The 15,592-nt window shown below is 49.7% G+C and overlaps 2 protein-coding genes and 1 long non-coding RNA gene across 18 annotated transcripts in view; 2 read left to right on the top strand and 1 right to left on the bottom strand.

Annotated features, from left to right (window-relative positions):
- LOC105710759 (ankyrin repeat domain-containing protein 36B-like) overlaps positions 1 to 15,592 on the top strand; it is a 261,940-nt gene that overhangs the window by 70,990 nt on the left and 175,358 nt on the right. The window lies entirely within an intron of this gene.
- LOC135272730 (uncharacterized) lies at positions 4 to 5,256 on the bottom strand. 4 transcript variants are annotated; one of them, XM_064371330.1, is made up of 5 exons: positions 4,988 to 5,243; positions 2,516 to 2,643; positions 1,760 to 1,904; positions 767 to 899; positions 4 to 236 (listed from the first exon to the last, which is right to left on the bottom strand). In XM_064371330.1, exons 1-5 carry the CDS (start codon positions 5,006 to 5,008, stop codon positions 223 to 225), a joined length of 441 nt encoding a protein of 146 aa, XP_064227400.1. In that variant the 5' UTR covers positions 5,009 to 5,243; the 3' UTR covers positions 4 to 222. The 4 variants fall into 4 exon arrangements, with proteins under 4 accessions (XP_064227400.1, XP_064227399.1, XP_064227398.1 ...); XM_064371329.1 differs by having other exon boundaries at positions 4 to 456; XM_064371328.1 differs by having other exon boundaries at positions 4 to 650.
- LOC135272734 (uncharacterized) lies at positions 3,480 to 12,986 on the top strand. Of its 2 annotated transcripts, XR_010340724.1 has the most exons (3): positions 3,480 to 4,271; positions 5,341 to 5,431; positions 10,517 to 12,986. It is a non-coding gene; the product is annotated as an uncharacterized LOC135272734 (long non-coding RNA). The 2 variants fall into 2 exon arrangements; XR_010340723.1 differs by having other exon boundaries at positions 3,480 to 5,431.

Below are 15,592 nucleotides of genomic sequence, written 5' to 3' on the forward strand. Positions count from 1 at the left end.
GTGCTTGCCACTGCAAGGGTTGCTGGGCTTTGGGAAGGTCTGTGAAGGCCTGGGGCCCCAGGCAGGGGTATGCTTGGCCTGGGTGAATCCCCACCACCTTGAAGCACAGAGGTCTCAATGCTGCAGAACGTCGGAGCAGGAACATCTGTCCCAACTCCCTGAATGTATGGATATGGAAACGCAGCCCATGGTGAAGTGAGTACTTGGGGACAAGTCCTGGTCTTAGGCAAAGTCACCTGGAAGGCCAGGAGAAGGATCAGAGGGCCCGAATGGAGCTCAGTGGGCAGCACTCACTGTGGGCAAGGATATGAAGCTGGAAGAGGATCACGTCCCCTGCTCCCAAGCAGACCACAGGGTTTGGAGCACGAGGATTGATGCCATGAAACTGGGGACCAGTCTGCTCTGGGCCTGAGGTCTGATAACGCCTTTGCAGCTAGGGGCTGGCCTCAGGTGGTCCTGGGAGAGTTTGGGGAAGGCCTGTTGAAGACCTGGGCTTTGGGGAAAGCCTGTGCTCACCTGTTAGCCCCACCCGCCTCCCTTCCCTGCTGGTCCCTCTCCATCGAAAGGTCTCTCCTTTGTGATCTTCTGTGACCTCTGCCAGATTCTCCTCTCCACAGCACCTGGGACACAGCTGAGACGTTTCCGAGGACCTGTAGGTGGGCCCTGCAGCTCCCATGCTTTGCCCTTGCCAGGAGAATGCAGCCATGCCCCACACCCCCTACGTTCTCTGGGAAGGCCTGGGTTTGGTGCCTCCTCCTCCACTTACCGAGGAGAAAGGAGTCTAGCACATCTGCCCTGGAGATGATGAAGCCAAAGATGCCACGGGGGCTAAACTGGACCAGATGGATGCTGGCACTCCCTTGGAAAAGTTGGTCTGGGCTCAGAGTGCTTGATACTTCCTGAGAAAGTGCAGCATGAGCTACGAGGCCTGGGAGGAAGGGAGGCACAGGTGGACAGACAAAGACCCAAGCCAGGCTCTGGTGTTCCTTGGGATGCAGTGACAGCCACCCTCAGCCTCCCCAGTGTGGCCTCCTGGGCCCCATCTCCCTCCTTTTCTTCAGAACACACCCAAACTCAATCATTCAATCCGGACCCTCTACTGGGTCATTGCGTGCCCTTTTCCCTCCACCTACTAACATCCTATTTAGAGACCGACTTGGAAACATCTCCCTATCACCCCCAATCTGCTGCTCAGTCCCAAGCCAGATGATCCTCCGTGGCCCTTCAGTGGCTGCAGACAGCATACCACCCAGAACCCCCTGGCAGATGCAATCCATGCAGGGCCAGCCTGACCTGCCTTCTGCATGTACCGGCCCGGTCTGGCCCAGGCCCTGGCCCCCTGCACCCTCTACCCCAAGGAGGCATCAAGGCCTTGAAGACAGCTACAGCTATCACCTTGAAGGCCAACACATGGCCCTGCCCTGTGGTTAGAGGTCCTACTGAGAACAAGGGAGGCCCAGAGCTGGCTCCAGCAGAGTGCACACCATTTACTGGCCATGGCAGGGTCTCATTTGGCATTTAAACAGAATGATTGATGTTAATGTACAAAATACCACCTGCTACCTCCTTCCTGCCCTTGCCTTCAGCTTACAAGTGGAAAGCCATGCAAACAGCAGGGCTGGGTAGGGAAGACCAGTCACCACATGGGCTTTTCCCTCTGCCACTTAGTTTCCTTAGACGTGGTGCCTGGGTGGCTCCATCTCCCGATCCCCAGAGGGCAGAGGTGGCCTCCCACCCAGCCTCCCTGAGTCAGGCTCACCATCTGGATGCTGTCCCCAGCCTCGTTCTTCACGCTGAGGATCAGCTCCCTGCTGGGGCCCCAGGCCAAGGAGAGCTGGAGGGCCTGGGCCAGACACTGGGCGTCACAGAGTTCCTCTGCTGAGACATACTTGTGACACTGGCAGCTGCAAAAGAGGAGGGGTGGGGGGCTGCCCTAGTGGGTGTGGAGAGGCTTCCCTGGCCCTGATCCTTGCAGCCAAGGCAGGCCCCTCAGGAGGGATGGGTGAGTCGTCAGCCTTTCCCCAAGGAGGGCAGGCTGCCTGCTTCCTAAACAGCCACTGCACTTCTAATGGAGGTCTGGGACATATACTACTGCTTTGGTGTCCTGCAGAGGCAGGTGTGGGAAGAAAGCTGCTTGGCCTCGAATAGTCCTTTTGATCCAGAGGCAACCCCTCTCTGCCCAGTCCACAAGTCGGCAGCAGGATTGGGGCTCAGGACAGAACTGGAGGCCCCCTCTGGGCTTACCATGTGATAGGAGTCAGCTCCTGGACTTGGATCAGGGCCTAGGGCCTAGACCACTGTTCCATGGGGCCAGCAACTCCTCAGCCTTGGGCGGCTCTGGCCTGGCAGGTGTTGGCGGGGACCCCTGGGGATGCTGACCCAGGGAAGCTTCTGGAAGGAGCTTGTGCTTGGCTTAAGTTCCCATCAGGGCTGGGTCCACAGACACCCTTCAGGACAGGCCCTGTGGGACAGTGAGGGCCTGCCAGGAGATGATTCATTCTCTTTCCTCACTTACATGCCCAGTTCAGCGCTGAGCTCCCCGCCCACCGGGTGGCAGAAGGAGGTACAGTCATGCTGCTGCGGGGACACACACTCCCAGGTGGCAGCCAGGCGCACTTCTCCAGGCATGCGGCGCTTGGCGACCTGCGGAGGGGGTCGTAGAACAGTGTTGGCCCTGGCACCTCTGCAGGCCCAGGTGTGGGGGGGGGGGCGCTGTCAGTATAACGGAACATTCCAGAGACACAGGGCAGAACCTCGGGAGAATGAGACTCTTCTCCGGAGGTCATTAACTCACTGTGCTAAGACTAGAGTTAGACTTGGGGGTAGAAGAAACCCACAAATAACAGAGGACAATGGGCTGCCTTGGGGAGATGACCGGGGCTCTAGTTCGGGATTAGTCAGGGATGGCTTCCTGGAGAGGGTAGTGGTGAGACTGGCTGTGAAGTAGGTGTGGGGAGGACACTGCAGTTTACAGGTCAGAATGGCCAGTGTTTCAGGAGAACAGGCCGATCACCAGGACCTGTGTCCACCAGAGGACACAGCATCAAATGAGGCTGTTTCCATGACACCCTCCTGAGAGTGTGGATCCAGGATCAGGGAGGACAGGGGAACTGCAGCCTCTTCCCTGGGGGTCAAGTCACGGATGCTACAGGCCCATTGGAGCAGGCCGAGTATTTAGGCCAGTGGTAGCCAAACTTGATCATGCTCCATCAAGAGTAAAAGGTTGTTGTAAAAAAATTATAGCATATATTTTACTATACTTAAAAGATAGAATAAAATATAAATGAAAAATGAATGAGAAGAAAACATGAATCTGGGTAGTTTGGATATTTTTTTCTGTACCCTAGGGCTGGTCACACCCACTTTGGGGTGGGCTGGGAGGTCTCAGGCCTGGACTGCCCTCTGCCTGGGAAAAGTCCTGGCCTCTTGGGGATGAGGGAGTCTGCCTATTCCAATCAGAGATGAGTTGAAATGGTTTCCGTGAAGCAACCATGCCTCTGACTGAGGAACATCTGACTTCAGTGGTGACCCCTGCTGTGCCTCCTGTGCTGTCTTTGATGGCATGACTAGTCAGCATCTCAACTTCTTTAGGTGTGAAGGGGGCAGGTTTGACCTGCAGGGGTGAGAAGCTGGGCCAGCTGGCGTGTGTCAGGCTCACAGGGCTTGGAGGAGTGATGGGGGATTTGGGGCTGGAGGTCAGGAAGAGTGAGTGCTGGGGCTGCTCTGAGGATGTCCTGGTCTCTGGAGTGGAAGGAGCAGTTAGGAGCCATCCCAGTCCCAGCAGCTCAGCCCCGAGGGACAGAGGGAAGCTAGAGGATGAGACAGACGCCAGGGACTCGGTGTTCTTGGCTACCAGGAGGAGGGAGCTTGTGTCCTAGGGCCTGTCAGGGGCCCTAGCTTTGGCCTGAGGCAGGGCTGTTGGCATGAGGGATAGACTCCAAGGATATCCCCTGGGGCCAGCCCTTCACCCAAGCTGAGGGGCTCTCGGCTGAGGTTGCCTTGGCGGGGGGCTAGGTTGAATGGGTTTCAAAGGTGCCTGAAGAGCTTGTGGAAGTGCAGATGGCTGGGTTCCACCCCTGGCATTTCTGACCCAGTGGGCCTGGTGTAGGGTTTGAGAATGTGTATTTCCATCACATTTCCAGATGATGCTGATGCTGCTGGTGCACAGGCCCTGCTTTGAGAACTGCTAGGCTGGAAGGTGGCAGGATGCAGGCCATTTTGCATGCAGAAGCAGGGCCAGAGAGGAGAGGCTGCTGGAAAGTGAGCGCCAGGTGAGTTAGGGCCCCTGAGGGTGCTGGACACCAGCCAGGGCAGGATGAAGTGGAGGGGCCACAGCCAGAGGCTGGCAACAGCCTCTCTGTGGCACAGATGAAGCAGCAGGACACAGTCCCTTAGTTTTGCCCCCTCCCAGAGGCTGGGTTCCCAGGGGCAGGTAGAGCTGCCTAATCAGAATGCAAATGAGAAGGGTAGGCAGAGAATACCTGAGGCTTCCGAGACATGACTGAGGGGGCCAGGCTGGCCTTGGGGTCATGACTCTGTGGTTGAAATGTGGGATTGGAACCCACCAGTAACTGGAGATTTAGGTTCAAAGGGGAAACCTCTGAACAGGCATGAGCTGTCTGAAGTGGGGCCTGCAGTTGGTGGGTAGTGGGTATAAGGGGGATAGGGGGCTGTGCTCTGTCCAGGAGGGGCTGGCTGAGCTATGGGCCTGCACAAGGCTTTCTGCACCAAATGACTGATGGGATAAAATGGCTCCCTCTAAAGAAGTTGCTGCCTTTTCAAAAGCAATGAGCTCCAGAGCCTCCAGTCGTGAAAGGAGGGTCTCTGATGCTGCTGTGGGAGCCGTATGCCTGGGGAGGGGCTCTGTGCTCCTCTGCTGGCCTCCCAGCCACATGGAATGTGGCCCTTCCTGCCAGCTGCCCCAGGCATGGGCACAGGGCAAGGTCACCCCCCTCCCAGGGGAGACTGCCACAGGGAGTGAGCCCACCTGAAGCTTCAGCATCCCCATAGGCTGCTCCAAAGGACTCCTCAGAGTCTAGCGAGCTTTGCACAGGCAGCAGTGGGAGCACACTCACGAATTACTCTCTAAGATGCTTGGCGAAGCCAGCATTGCTGTTAGATGTTAAGGAATTAACTCGTTCTCACTGGCAAAGGAGTAATGCACCTGGCTCAGAGGACCAAGCAGAAACCAAATACCTAAGCCAAAGTGCCTGGGCGCAGCCCACCAGCACCCCCAGACCTCTCCTTTCACCTCTCCTTGCGCCTGCTGGTCTAGAGGCTGCAGGGGCTCTCCTGGGGCTGGCAGTCCTCATGGCCGCTGCTCTCCTCTTCACTTTCCAGGCCCCTGTTGTTGAAGGACACGTGTTCTGCTTGACAGATGCAGGAACCATCTGACTTCTGGAAGATCCTGTTCAGGCCCTGACATGTGCAGGTAGAGGCACCTGGGAATAGAGAAGTCCCTTAGCCTCACAGGCACCCAGCACTGAGCCTGGCTGGGGCCAGCTCTGTCCCTGTGCTCAGGGAATTTATGGCCTCAGTGGGGAGATCAGACACTGAGTTTGACCAAAGTTCTGACTCTAGATGGCTTTACAGGGATTGAATGAGATCTTCTTAGTCATTGTCAACCCTGACTTTTCATGAGAGGTTTTTAAGGAACACTGGTGTCCAGGCCCCCTTTAGGCCAATTAGGTAAAAGTATGAGATGAGGTCAGCGCATCTGCCTTTTTAAAGCCCTGTAGGTGCTGGGCTGAGAACTGTGGATGCACTAGACACTGGATGTAAGGCCTCGTTCCCATCCACGACCCCACAAAGCTGTGTGGGGCGGTCCTGCAGCATGGCACAGGCTGCCTCCTGATGGCGGGAGAGGCGAGGTCTGCAGAGACCAAGGCCTGAAGGGTGGACTGGATTTGACAGGCAGAGCTGGCAGGACAGGAAGGTGGGCAGGGGAAAACACAGGTTTAGTTGGGAGACAAAAAGGGGCTCTGTTCTTCTGGGAGAGGCACGGGGCTGAGGTGGTGATTGGCACCTGGTGGCCAACGGTGGTTCCTGCAGTTCTGGCTTGTTTGCCACTGTTGGGGTTGGAATCTGCTCAGGGAGGCCTGACGACACTCAATTAAAGTTCAGCCCTGTGAGTTTGCTGTACATTCCCATGCATACACACATTCCACCTGTACATGCCACAGTGTCCAGTCGGCCCTCAGCAGAGCTGGCCCCATCCACTGAGCCATCTTGAGCAAGTGGCTGAGCCTGGTCTGAGCTGGTTCCCTCACACCCACCCCCTTGCCTGCTAGAGTCCTTGCATGCACGCTGGTTCCATCCATATAATCCAACCCAGTGCCTGGGAGTCACAGACAGGCACCTGCCCTCACTTGCAGCTCTCCTAGAACAGCTCCACTCGGCCATAGGTGGCTGTTTCCTGAAACCTTACATCTTGGACCCTCAGAGCTGCAGGTCCCAGATGGCAGTCAGCCGTTTGGAGCAGGCAGGCCTGACACTCACCTGGTGGAGAGAAAGCAGCACTGCCATAGGTAAGGCAGCCCACCTGGCCAGGCAGGGCACTGAAGGTGTCCACAGGGCACCCCTGGCACTCTTCAGCAGCCCTGGCTCTGCTGCTGCTTCTGAAGGTCCCTGCTGGGCAGGGCCTGGGGCTTCGAGTCCCTGCAGGGCAGTAGTGGCCCACCAGGCAGGGCTGGCCCTGATAACTCTGACCCTGGAGGAACGCAGAGAAGAAATTCTGCCCCGGCCACGGCAGCAACTGAGCGTGGGCTGGGGGTGTCCAGGGGAGGGATATACATGCTGAGGGAGAGGGGGAAACCACACAGAAAATGGGGGAAGGATCTAGATTGTGGGGGCAGTGGAGGGCTCTGTACCCTGTAACCCCCTCACCCCCCACAGCCCTTGCTGTCCATCTCAGCCAGGTGTAGGGAAGGGTGTTGGGCACTGCAGAACGCTGGGCAGTGGCTGCCCTAGTCTCCAGAGTGCCTGGGCCACTGGCTGCAACACATCTGTGTGCGTGCTGCTCTGCTCTGCATCTAGAGGACTTTTAAACCTGACACGGAGGCAGCTGACACACCTGCTCTGTGTCCCCATCCTCCCCATGTTCTTGGGTTTGTGACTTGGACTGCTCCAGGCCTCTTCTCCTGCACACCCCAGGTGTCCCCAGGCCCTTAGGGTCCCTCCCTGTCTGCGCCTCTACCCACCTCACCGAGCTCCACTCAGAATCCCCTCCAGGCCCAGTCCCCCTGCTCCTGCCCAGGCCTCTCTGGGACTCACCCTGGGAGCAGCTGAATCCAGGTGGGCAGGGCTGGCAGGGCAGGGCATCCAGGACCCAGCTTTGGTAGGTGCCCACTTCACAGAGGCGGCAGCCCATCTCCTCAGAGACCCTGAGGCCGCTCCCGTTTAGGGCCTCAGAGCCCCCGGGGCAGGCACGAGGTTGGGTACTGCCCGGGGGGCAGTAGTGGGGAAAGACACAGCTGCAGAGACAGAGCCAGGCCAGTGTGTGCAGTGGTTTCTCCTCTCACTAGCAGGGGCCAAATTTCCCTAGCCTGGGGCCTCAGCTGCTGGGGGAGGGGGACTCTGTCCCAGTCAGGGGTCCTGGGATTGCCTTGAGTTTGGTGGGGCCACAGCACCAAGCTGCCTTCCTGTTGGTGGATAAGCCATGAGTTCCATGATAATCGGGAGAGCAAGTCCTATCAGAGAAAATGGCTGCAACTAACACATGACCGCAGCAATCCCTCTCCCCACAGCTATCAGAGATCAAGGCAGATTGGATCTAATGTACCTACATCCCAGCCACCCCAGCTCAGTTCTGAGTCAACTGAGATACCCAAACTCTCAGACTACCTACTTGTAAGAAAAAATAATACAAACCGTATTCACTTTAATTATTTGATACACAAATATCAACAATAAAAAGTTAAGAGACACACAAAGAGACAGAAAATGTGCACAATTATCAATAGAAAAGATAGATAATAGAAGCAGGCCTACAGAGGCAGAATTTAGTAGATAAAAACTCGAAATAACTGTTTGAAAGAAAACAGAGAAAAGAAGAACAAGTGGATGGAAATATGGTCATTTTCAACAAAATGTAATTTATTTTAAAAAGAATAAAATGAATATTTTTATATCATGGATATATGATATACCGACTATAACAGTAATTTTAAATATACAGATGGACTAAACATCATGCTGACCAGATTTCAAGAAAGATCCAAATACATGCAGTTTATGAGAGACACTTATGTATAGAACAAAAAAAAGTTAGTAGTAAAGGGATGTAAAAAAAAAAGACAAATATGCTAATTCCAAGCAAAAGAAAACTAGTGGCTATTTCATATGACACAGCAATGCATTGAGAAAGGAAATATTATGATAGATAAAGAGAAATATTTCATAATGATAAAAGTGTCAATTCAACAAGCATAAATCTGTGTAGGCATATAAGATAGCTCCAACGTATATAAAACAAAAATTTACAGAACAAAAGGAGATAGAGACAAATTGACCTTAATAGTTGGAGATATTCACATGCCTCTCTCAGCAACAGATAGAACAAGCAGATAAGAGATTGGTAAGGATATAAATTTTTTGAACAGCACCATTAACAAACTTAACCAAATTGACATTTAAAGAATAATAAAACCAAAACCAATAGACTATATCTTTTTTCAAATGCCCTTGGAACATTCAGCAAAATATACCATATTGTAGGTCTTAAGTAAGTCACTACAAATTCCAAAAGGTTGAAATGACACTGTGTATAATCTTGGACTATAATGAAATTAAAGTGGACATCAACAAGAGACAATGACTAGAAAGTTTCCCAAATATTTGGAAATTTTAAAACAATAATATTTTTTGGTGGAAAAACAAATTACAAGGGAAACTTGAAGAAATGGTTTAAACTGAATAGTATGAAAATATGACAAACAGCTAAAGTAGTGCTTACTGGGAAACTTGAATGTATATACTACCAGTGGATAATTAAAATTAATTATCTAACTCTTCAGGTGTACAAACTAGAACAAAAGGTGCAGGTTAAGCCCCACTGAGTAGAAGAAAAAATAATAAAGACAAATAAATAAATAAAAATATAAAGCAGGTAAACCTCAGGTACAAATGGCATAGGACCCCAGCTGCACTGGGCACATATGGTCATATAAACCACTGTGGCTCCAACTGTGGTTATAAGGTGTGGACTTTGGAAGCAATCAACAGAGACTGCCACTTTTCAGTGATTCAACTTTGGACACGTTACTTAGCCTTTTTGTACTTCAGTTATTTAATTCATAAAATGAGAATACATGCCTCAGTGTTGCTTGGAGGATTTAATTCAATAATATATTTCAATGACCTAGCACAATACCTGGCTTAGCATATTTAGTATATGTGAATTTCTTCCTTTCCTTCTTTTTTTCCTCTTTCGAAAGAAATTACTCAATTGGACATGCTGATTCATAGGATCTAGCTAGACAAACCCTAAATATACATACAGTCAAATCAGTAAATTGATTCAAAGTCAATCAATTAATCAAACATTCAAACCACTAAATTAGTTTGAATCATCTCTCCAGAATGTTCTCATTGAATTTTTCTTTCTTTTTTTTTTTTTTTTTTTTGAGACAGAGTCTTGCTCTGTCTCCCAGGCTGGAGTCCAGTGGTATGATCTTGGCTCATTACAACCACCACCTTCTAGGTTCAAGCAATTCTCCTGCCTCAGTCTCCTGAGTAGCTGGGACTACAGGCACATGCCACCATGCCCAGCTAATTTTTGTATTTTTAGTAGAGATGGGGTTTTGCCATGCTGGCCAGGCTGGTCTCAAATTCCTGACTTCAAGTGATCTGCCTACCTTGGCCTCCCAAAGTGCTGGGATTCCAAGTGTAAGCCACCATGCCCAGCCTGAATTTTCATATTTAGAAATGACCCTGGAGACGGTTAAATAAAAGCCACACACAGGACAACAAAAACAGTCTATAGACCACAGGCAGTTCCACTGTCTCTTGAACTTCAAAATGTTGCCTCTTTTAAGTCAGGTTAAAAGTGGCAACATTCAAAAAATGCCACCCTTTTTCTAGTTTTGTAATGTTATTTGCTAAATATGAAATGTGTATCTGGTGTCATTCAATAATGAATCATATTTACCCTTGGAAGACTGTATTATGTCCCCTACTCATAAATACAGAATATACGTCTGTTGGAGTATACCTAATTCCACTGCAACATGGTTAAGCTTTGATCCAAGAAGAACCGGAACTATATAACCGCTATCTAGAAGTGACAAAAGAAAAGACAAATATATTAGTGTTGCCTTGAGCTTCTCTAAGACAAGCATCTATTAGAATGTGCTCATTTCATGTAACAAAGATTCCAGTAGTCAGCAGTTTGCATTCACTTGAGTCCTATTTGCATTAACTAAAGGTTGTAGATATGTTGTTTGTTGTTTCATTTTCCATCAACTCCCTACTCACAGAGATGCTTAAAGCACCTTATACGTGGTTTCCTCTCACTCAGATCTGCAGCTTCTGCTCACTTTAACTAAAAGGCAGAGGAAGATGCCCCTCCACTGCTGCCTGACTCCCAGATGATCAAACAAGCAGGACTTGGACCATGCAAAATCACTGGGAAGAGCCTTTCTGCTCTGTCGTGATTCCCTCCATCTGTCCTCCTCAGCTGGCCTGTGATGGATTTACAGGGCATGGGGCCAAGACAGGGTAAAAAAAGCAAATCCTTCTAGGTGCCCACTGTTCCTTGGCAGGATGCTAAGAGCAGTGTCCCTTCCATATTGTGCCCCAGGGACCTCACCTCAGCCCTGGCCCTGTTGGTTAAGTCCATGCCTATAGGCCAAGTTCTACTTTTGCTCCTGAGTGGCTTCTGACCTCGACTGGAAGGATTGCACATAAATCCTGTCTTCTCAGTCCCCATCTGGTGATGCTTGGGAAGTAAATCATCACTCAGCAGGCTCTTGCCTAAGGCAGCTGACAACTGCAAGCCCTAAGAGCAGCTGTGGTCATAAATTTAAACTGGTACATAGTTAAGTTATTGTTGACCTTGATATCTGCATTGGTAATGATCCTCATGACCAGGACTGTTCCCTTCTAGTAACCACGGTGCTTTGGGGGCGTTTCCAAGCAATGTCCAGAGCAGCGCTTCTGGGACTTGCGGGTGCTCAGCAAGCAGAATGCCTGGTCAAGTGGAGTATAGTGGGACTCAAAAGCTTTCCTGCAGCTTCCACACCTCCCTGAGCCCTCTCAGAAAGTGCAGTGCCACAGAGTGAGCAGTGGAGAATGCAGTGGGCAGATATGTGAGCAGGAACAGGAGAATGAAACCAGCACAGTAGACCCTGGGGTTGACAGTCAGGACTGGGTTCCCCGGGATTCAGAGTCTCTGGGCAAGCCTGAAATTCTGGCAGACAGGCAAGAGGAGCTGAGATGTATCTAGGGAAGGAACTAACTTTCAGATCTGGCAGCATGAAGCAACATGGACTTGAATTCAAAGACAAAGAGGCAGGAAGCAATTTCCGTATGAAGGGGAAAACTGCTACTGACTACCTTTCTCTGGATCGATTTTTTTTCCCCAAAAAACTTGCATGGAAGATTTGAGAAGGGGAATTGTGAAGAACATCTTAAGCAAAGGGTGCTGTCTACTAACACTCAAATGAAATCATAGGAAATCCAGATCAGCCCTGAGTTTGTACAACTGGTATAAAGTGAAGAAAGCAGTCCCATGTAGGTCACAAAAGGAAGACAGCACCTTAGTGCATACCCTTGACGTGACCAGTCTACCTAGGAGGCTAGCATCAGAATCAAAATGGCACAGAGGTCGTCAGCAGTAGGAGGAGATGCCACCAGATCAGCCATAGCATGAGACCAGGAAAGTGGCAGATGCCCGGTGGAAATTCGGGTGACTGTGATTCACGGGCATGAGCTGAAGGCAATGGTACTCCTGGGTTCCAAAAACAGTGCCCAAAGTATGGCGTTTTGGCAGGTTGAGTACTTTAAACTAAAGGACATTGGAAGGCCTCAAAGCAGCCTCAAAATCAAGATCTCTGTGACCTTCTCCTGCCCTTCTGCTTCATGCCCCCATTCTCCCCAAAGCAAGTCATAGAAACCAGACTTCTTCCCAAAGCAGATCATAAAAACTAAAATCCTTTCCCCAAAATAAGCCATAGAACCTAGAAGCATGACTCTAACCTTCTGCCTTTCTGTCTAGGAGCTGGTCAAAAATTCTTTGACCTTCTTTGGTCTGACAGTAGATCTTAATACCCTCTGCCCTCTATCCAGGAAAAAGAAATATAACGGAGAGGCCAAGAAGAATCTGAGCAGACAGGTCTTGCTGGGTTTTGCCACTCAGTCTATTACCCAGGAAAAAGAAATGCAACAGAGAGGCCAAGAAGAATCTGAGCAGACAGGTCTTGGTGGGTTTCCCCACTGAGTCTATTAGCATTAGGTCATACCCTTTTGTCCAATCATATTTCTATGTGGCTGTCCATGCTTCTAGAGCCTAAGGACTTAAAAAACAGTTTTCCCTGAGTCTTGGGGTGTGCCTTCCTTCCTTCCTTCCTTCCTTTCCTCCCTCCCTTCCTTCCTTTCCTCCCTCCCTTCCTTGCTTTCTTCCTTCCTTTCTTTTCTTTTTTCTTTTTTTTTGATTGAGTCCCACTGTGTCACCCAGGCTTGCATACTATCAGCTTACTGCAACCTCCGCCTCCTGGGTTCAAGCAATTCTCCCTGCCTCAGCCTCCCAAGAGGCAGGGATTATAGGTTCTGTCACCATGCCAAGCTAATTTTTATATTTTTAGTAGAGATTGGGTTTCATCATGTTGGTCAGGCTAGTCTCAAACTCCTGGCCTCAGGTGATCCGCCCACTTCAGCCTCCCAAAGTGCTAGGATTACAGGCATGAACCACAGCACCCGGCCCTGGCGTCTTCATTTCTGAAGGCTTCCATGTCACAGAAAAGTTTGATTAAATAAACTCGTTTTGCTTGCTTCTTGTTAATCTGTCTTTTTTATGGGAGCATTGTCATGACCCTTATCATGGGGAGGAGAGGTATCACACTTTTCCACCACTACAGCGGTCACCATGTGGCAGGTAAGAGATCTCCATCTGTGATGGCAAGTGTACCATAATAAAGACACAACATGGAGAAGGCAGGAGTTCAGAGCCCCACTGTCCTCAATACAGGCCAGAACACCCCCTGACGGTCCTCTCCAACTTACAAGCTCTAATTTCTGTAAACTGATGGCAACTTTACCAAATCCAAAAACATAGCTAGGATGGTGAAGTGTCTAGACCTTTTGTTGTATGTAGCATCGAAGGAGTTGTTGCTCTCTCAATAATGCACACAACAGACATGTAATGAGCACCTATTATGTGCCAAGTGCCAGTCATAGGTATTCAAGATGCAAAGATGAGGAACAGAACTCAGTGCAAACCTTTCCAGACACTTATAAAGTTATTGACTGAGACACACATGTAATGCAACTCTGACAGCAATCAGAAATACAAACAAGAGGTCATGGGGGCATGAAGGAGGAGGGACATTTTAGTGGAGTCCTTAGAGACTCAGCTGACATTCTCCAAGGAGACAAGAAAAATAAGAGGGAAAATTATGGGAGAAGAATATCTTGTGCTGCAGGTGAGGTATGGGAACCCAGCAGTGGGATATGGTCATTACAGCAGAGCTCTTCCTGTCCCTGGAGCCATCCTAGAGCTGTACACACACTCACTCACTCGGTCGTCATCAACCAGCCCTACAAGGGATGAACTATTACTGTCCCATTTCATCATGAGGAAGCTGAGGCAGAGAGGAACTAAGGAAATTAACTCATCCAAGGCCACAGCCTCACAGAACTGTTGTGAGGATGATATGAGATGATTCAACTCAAGTACTTGGCACAATCCCTGGCCCATAGCAAGTACCCTTTTAATAATGGATACTCTTATGGCTTCGTCAAAGAAGGAAGGAAAGAGTTGCTGATGGGTGGAAAGCAAAAGCAAAGATGGTGGGAAAGAGGGTGTAGGTTCTGAAAGAATCAAAGGAACAGAGATTCATATAAGATAAAAATACATGTAAGAAAGTAAAATTGGAGATTTTAGGGTAGATGATTTTTTTTTTTTTTTTTTTAAGATTCAATCTCACTCTGTCACCCAGGCTGGAATGCAGTGGCGTGATCTTGGTTCACTGAAACCTCTGCCTCCTGGGTTTTAGCAATTCTCTGCCTCAGCCTCCTGAGTAGCTGAGATTACAGGCACCTGCCACCATGCCTGGATAATTTTTGTATTTTTACAAGAGACAGGGTTTCACCATGTTGGCCAGGCTGGTCTTGAACCCCTGACCTTGTGATCCACCTGCCTCAGCCTTCCAAAGTGCTGGGATTACAGGCATGAGCCACTGGCCCGGCCCAAGGTAGATGATTATACATAGAATTTAAGTTTTTGAGTTTAAAAATTCAGTTTTGGGTTTCCTAGGCTCTGGGCTGTGGCAGGCAGAATAATAGACCCCAAAGTTTCCCATATCCTACTCCCGAGTTCCTGTGAATAAGATACGTTACATGGCAAAAGGAACCTCTAGATGTGATTAAATTAAAGATCTTGAGACAAGGGGATCACCCTGGGTTATCTAGGTGGGCACAATGTAGTCTCAAGGTCATCAGGGAGACAGAAAGGTCAGAGTCAAAAAGGAGATGGGATGAGGGAATCAAATGTGTTTGACTCTGAAATGAAGTGGCACAAGCCAAGAACTGCAGGTGGCCTCTTAGAAATGGGAAAAGGCAAAGGCAAAAAAAATGTATTTTCCCCTAGAGTCTCTGGAAGTAGCGAATCCTGCCAAAACTTTGATTTTAGCAAAGTCCCTAAACTTGGGGCAATTTGTTACCCTGGCAATACGTGGGTGTATATCGCTACACAGTTGTAGTGAAGAGGAAAGATGCTGCTAAAGCAAAGGCTGTACCGAATGCGAGCCCACAGATTTTGCTAAACAAGCCACCCACACAGGTGTTACAGTTTCCAGTTCCTCAGGATGATGGCGGGGGGAAGTCTAGGCTGGATAAACCATTGTCTTCAAATCATCAAAGGAGCTGTCATTTTAAGAAGGGGCCAGACTTAATCTATGAAATTCTTGAAGGCAAACCAAAATCAGTGGTTGGAAGCTACGAGAAGGGAATATTTGGACTCAACAGAAAAAAAGACTTCGACAATCAGATACTAAAATCTGGATTACGCTGCTGTGTGATTTGGTCATTTCCTTGGTAGTTTTTAAGAAGGGACTGGATGATCAATTAATGACTGTGCTTTATGATGAATATCTTCACTGGGTGAGGTTTAATTAAATACCTTTAATGTCCCAGGATTCTGTTCTTCCATCACACACAGCCTGGGCCCAGCATGGCTCCCTTCCCATCAGCACATCAGTGTTCCTTACACTCTCTCAGCCGACAGCCCTTTCCTCAGCAGGTCTTCCCTCATTCATGAAGCTCCCCCTCCAAGACCAAGGTCAAATTGAGTCTCCTGCATCTGTCCTTCCTCCAGCTTCCCCTTGCACTCTTGCAGCCTCACAGGTGATGCTGTTTGATACGGTGGCACCTTCATGTA

The sequence above is a fragment of the Aotus nancymaae genome, unplaced genomic scaffold (genome assembly GCF_030222135.1).
Source record: "Aotus nancymaae isolate 86718 unplaced genomic scaffold, 86718_ANA_hifiasm-v0.15.2.pri h1tg000131l, whole genome shotgun sequence".
NCBI lineage: Eukaryota > Metazoa > Chordata > Mammalia > Primates > Aotidae > Aotus > Aotus nancymaae.

Coding starts and splice junctions, on each gene's coding strand:
- LOC135272730 (XM_064371327.1), bottom strand. CDS start 2,628: ATGCCTGGAGAAGTGCGCCTGGCTGCCACCTGGGAGTGTGTGTCCCCG. Junction 1,905..2,515: donor CTCAGCGCTGAACTGGGCAT/GTAAGTGAGGAA, acceptor CCTCTTTTGCAG/CTGCCAGTGTCACAAGTATG. Junction 900..1,759: donor CTGGGGACAGCATCCAGATG/GTGAGCCTGACT, acceptor GCACTTTCTCAG/GAAGTATCAAGCACTCTGAG.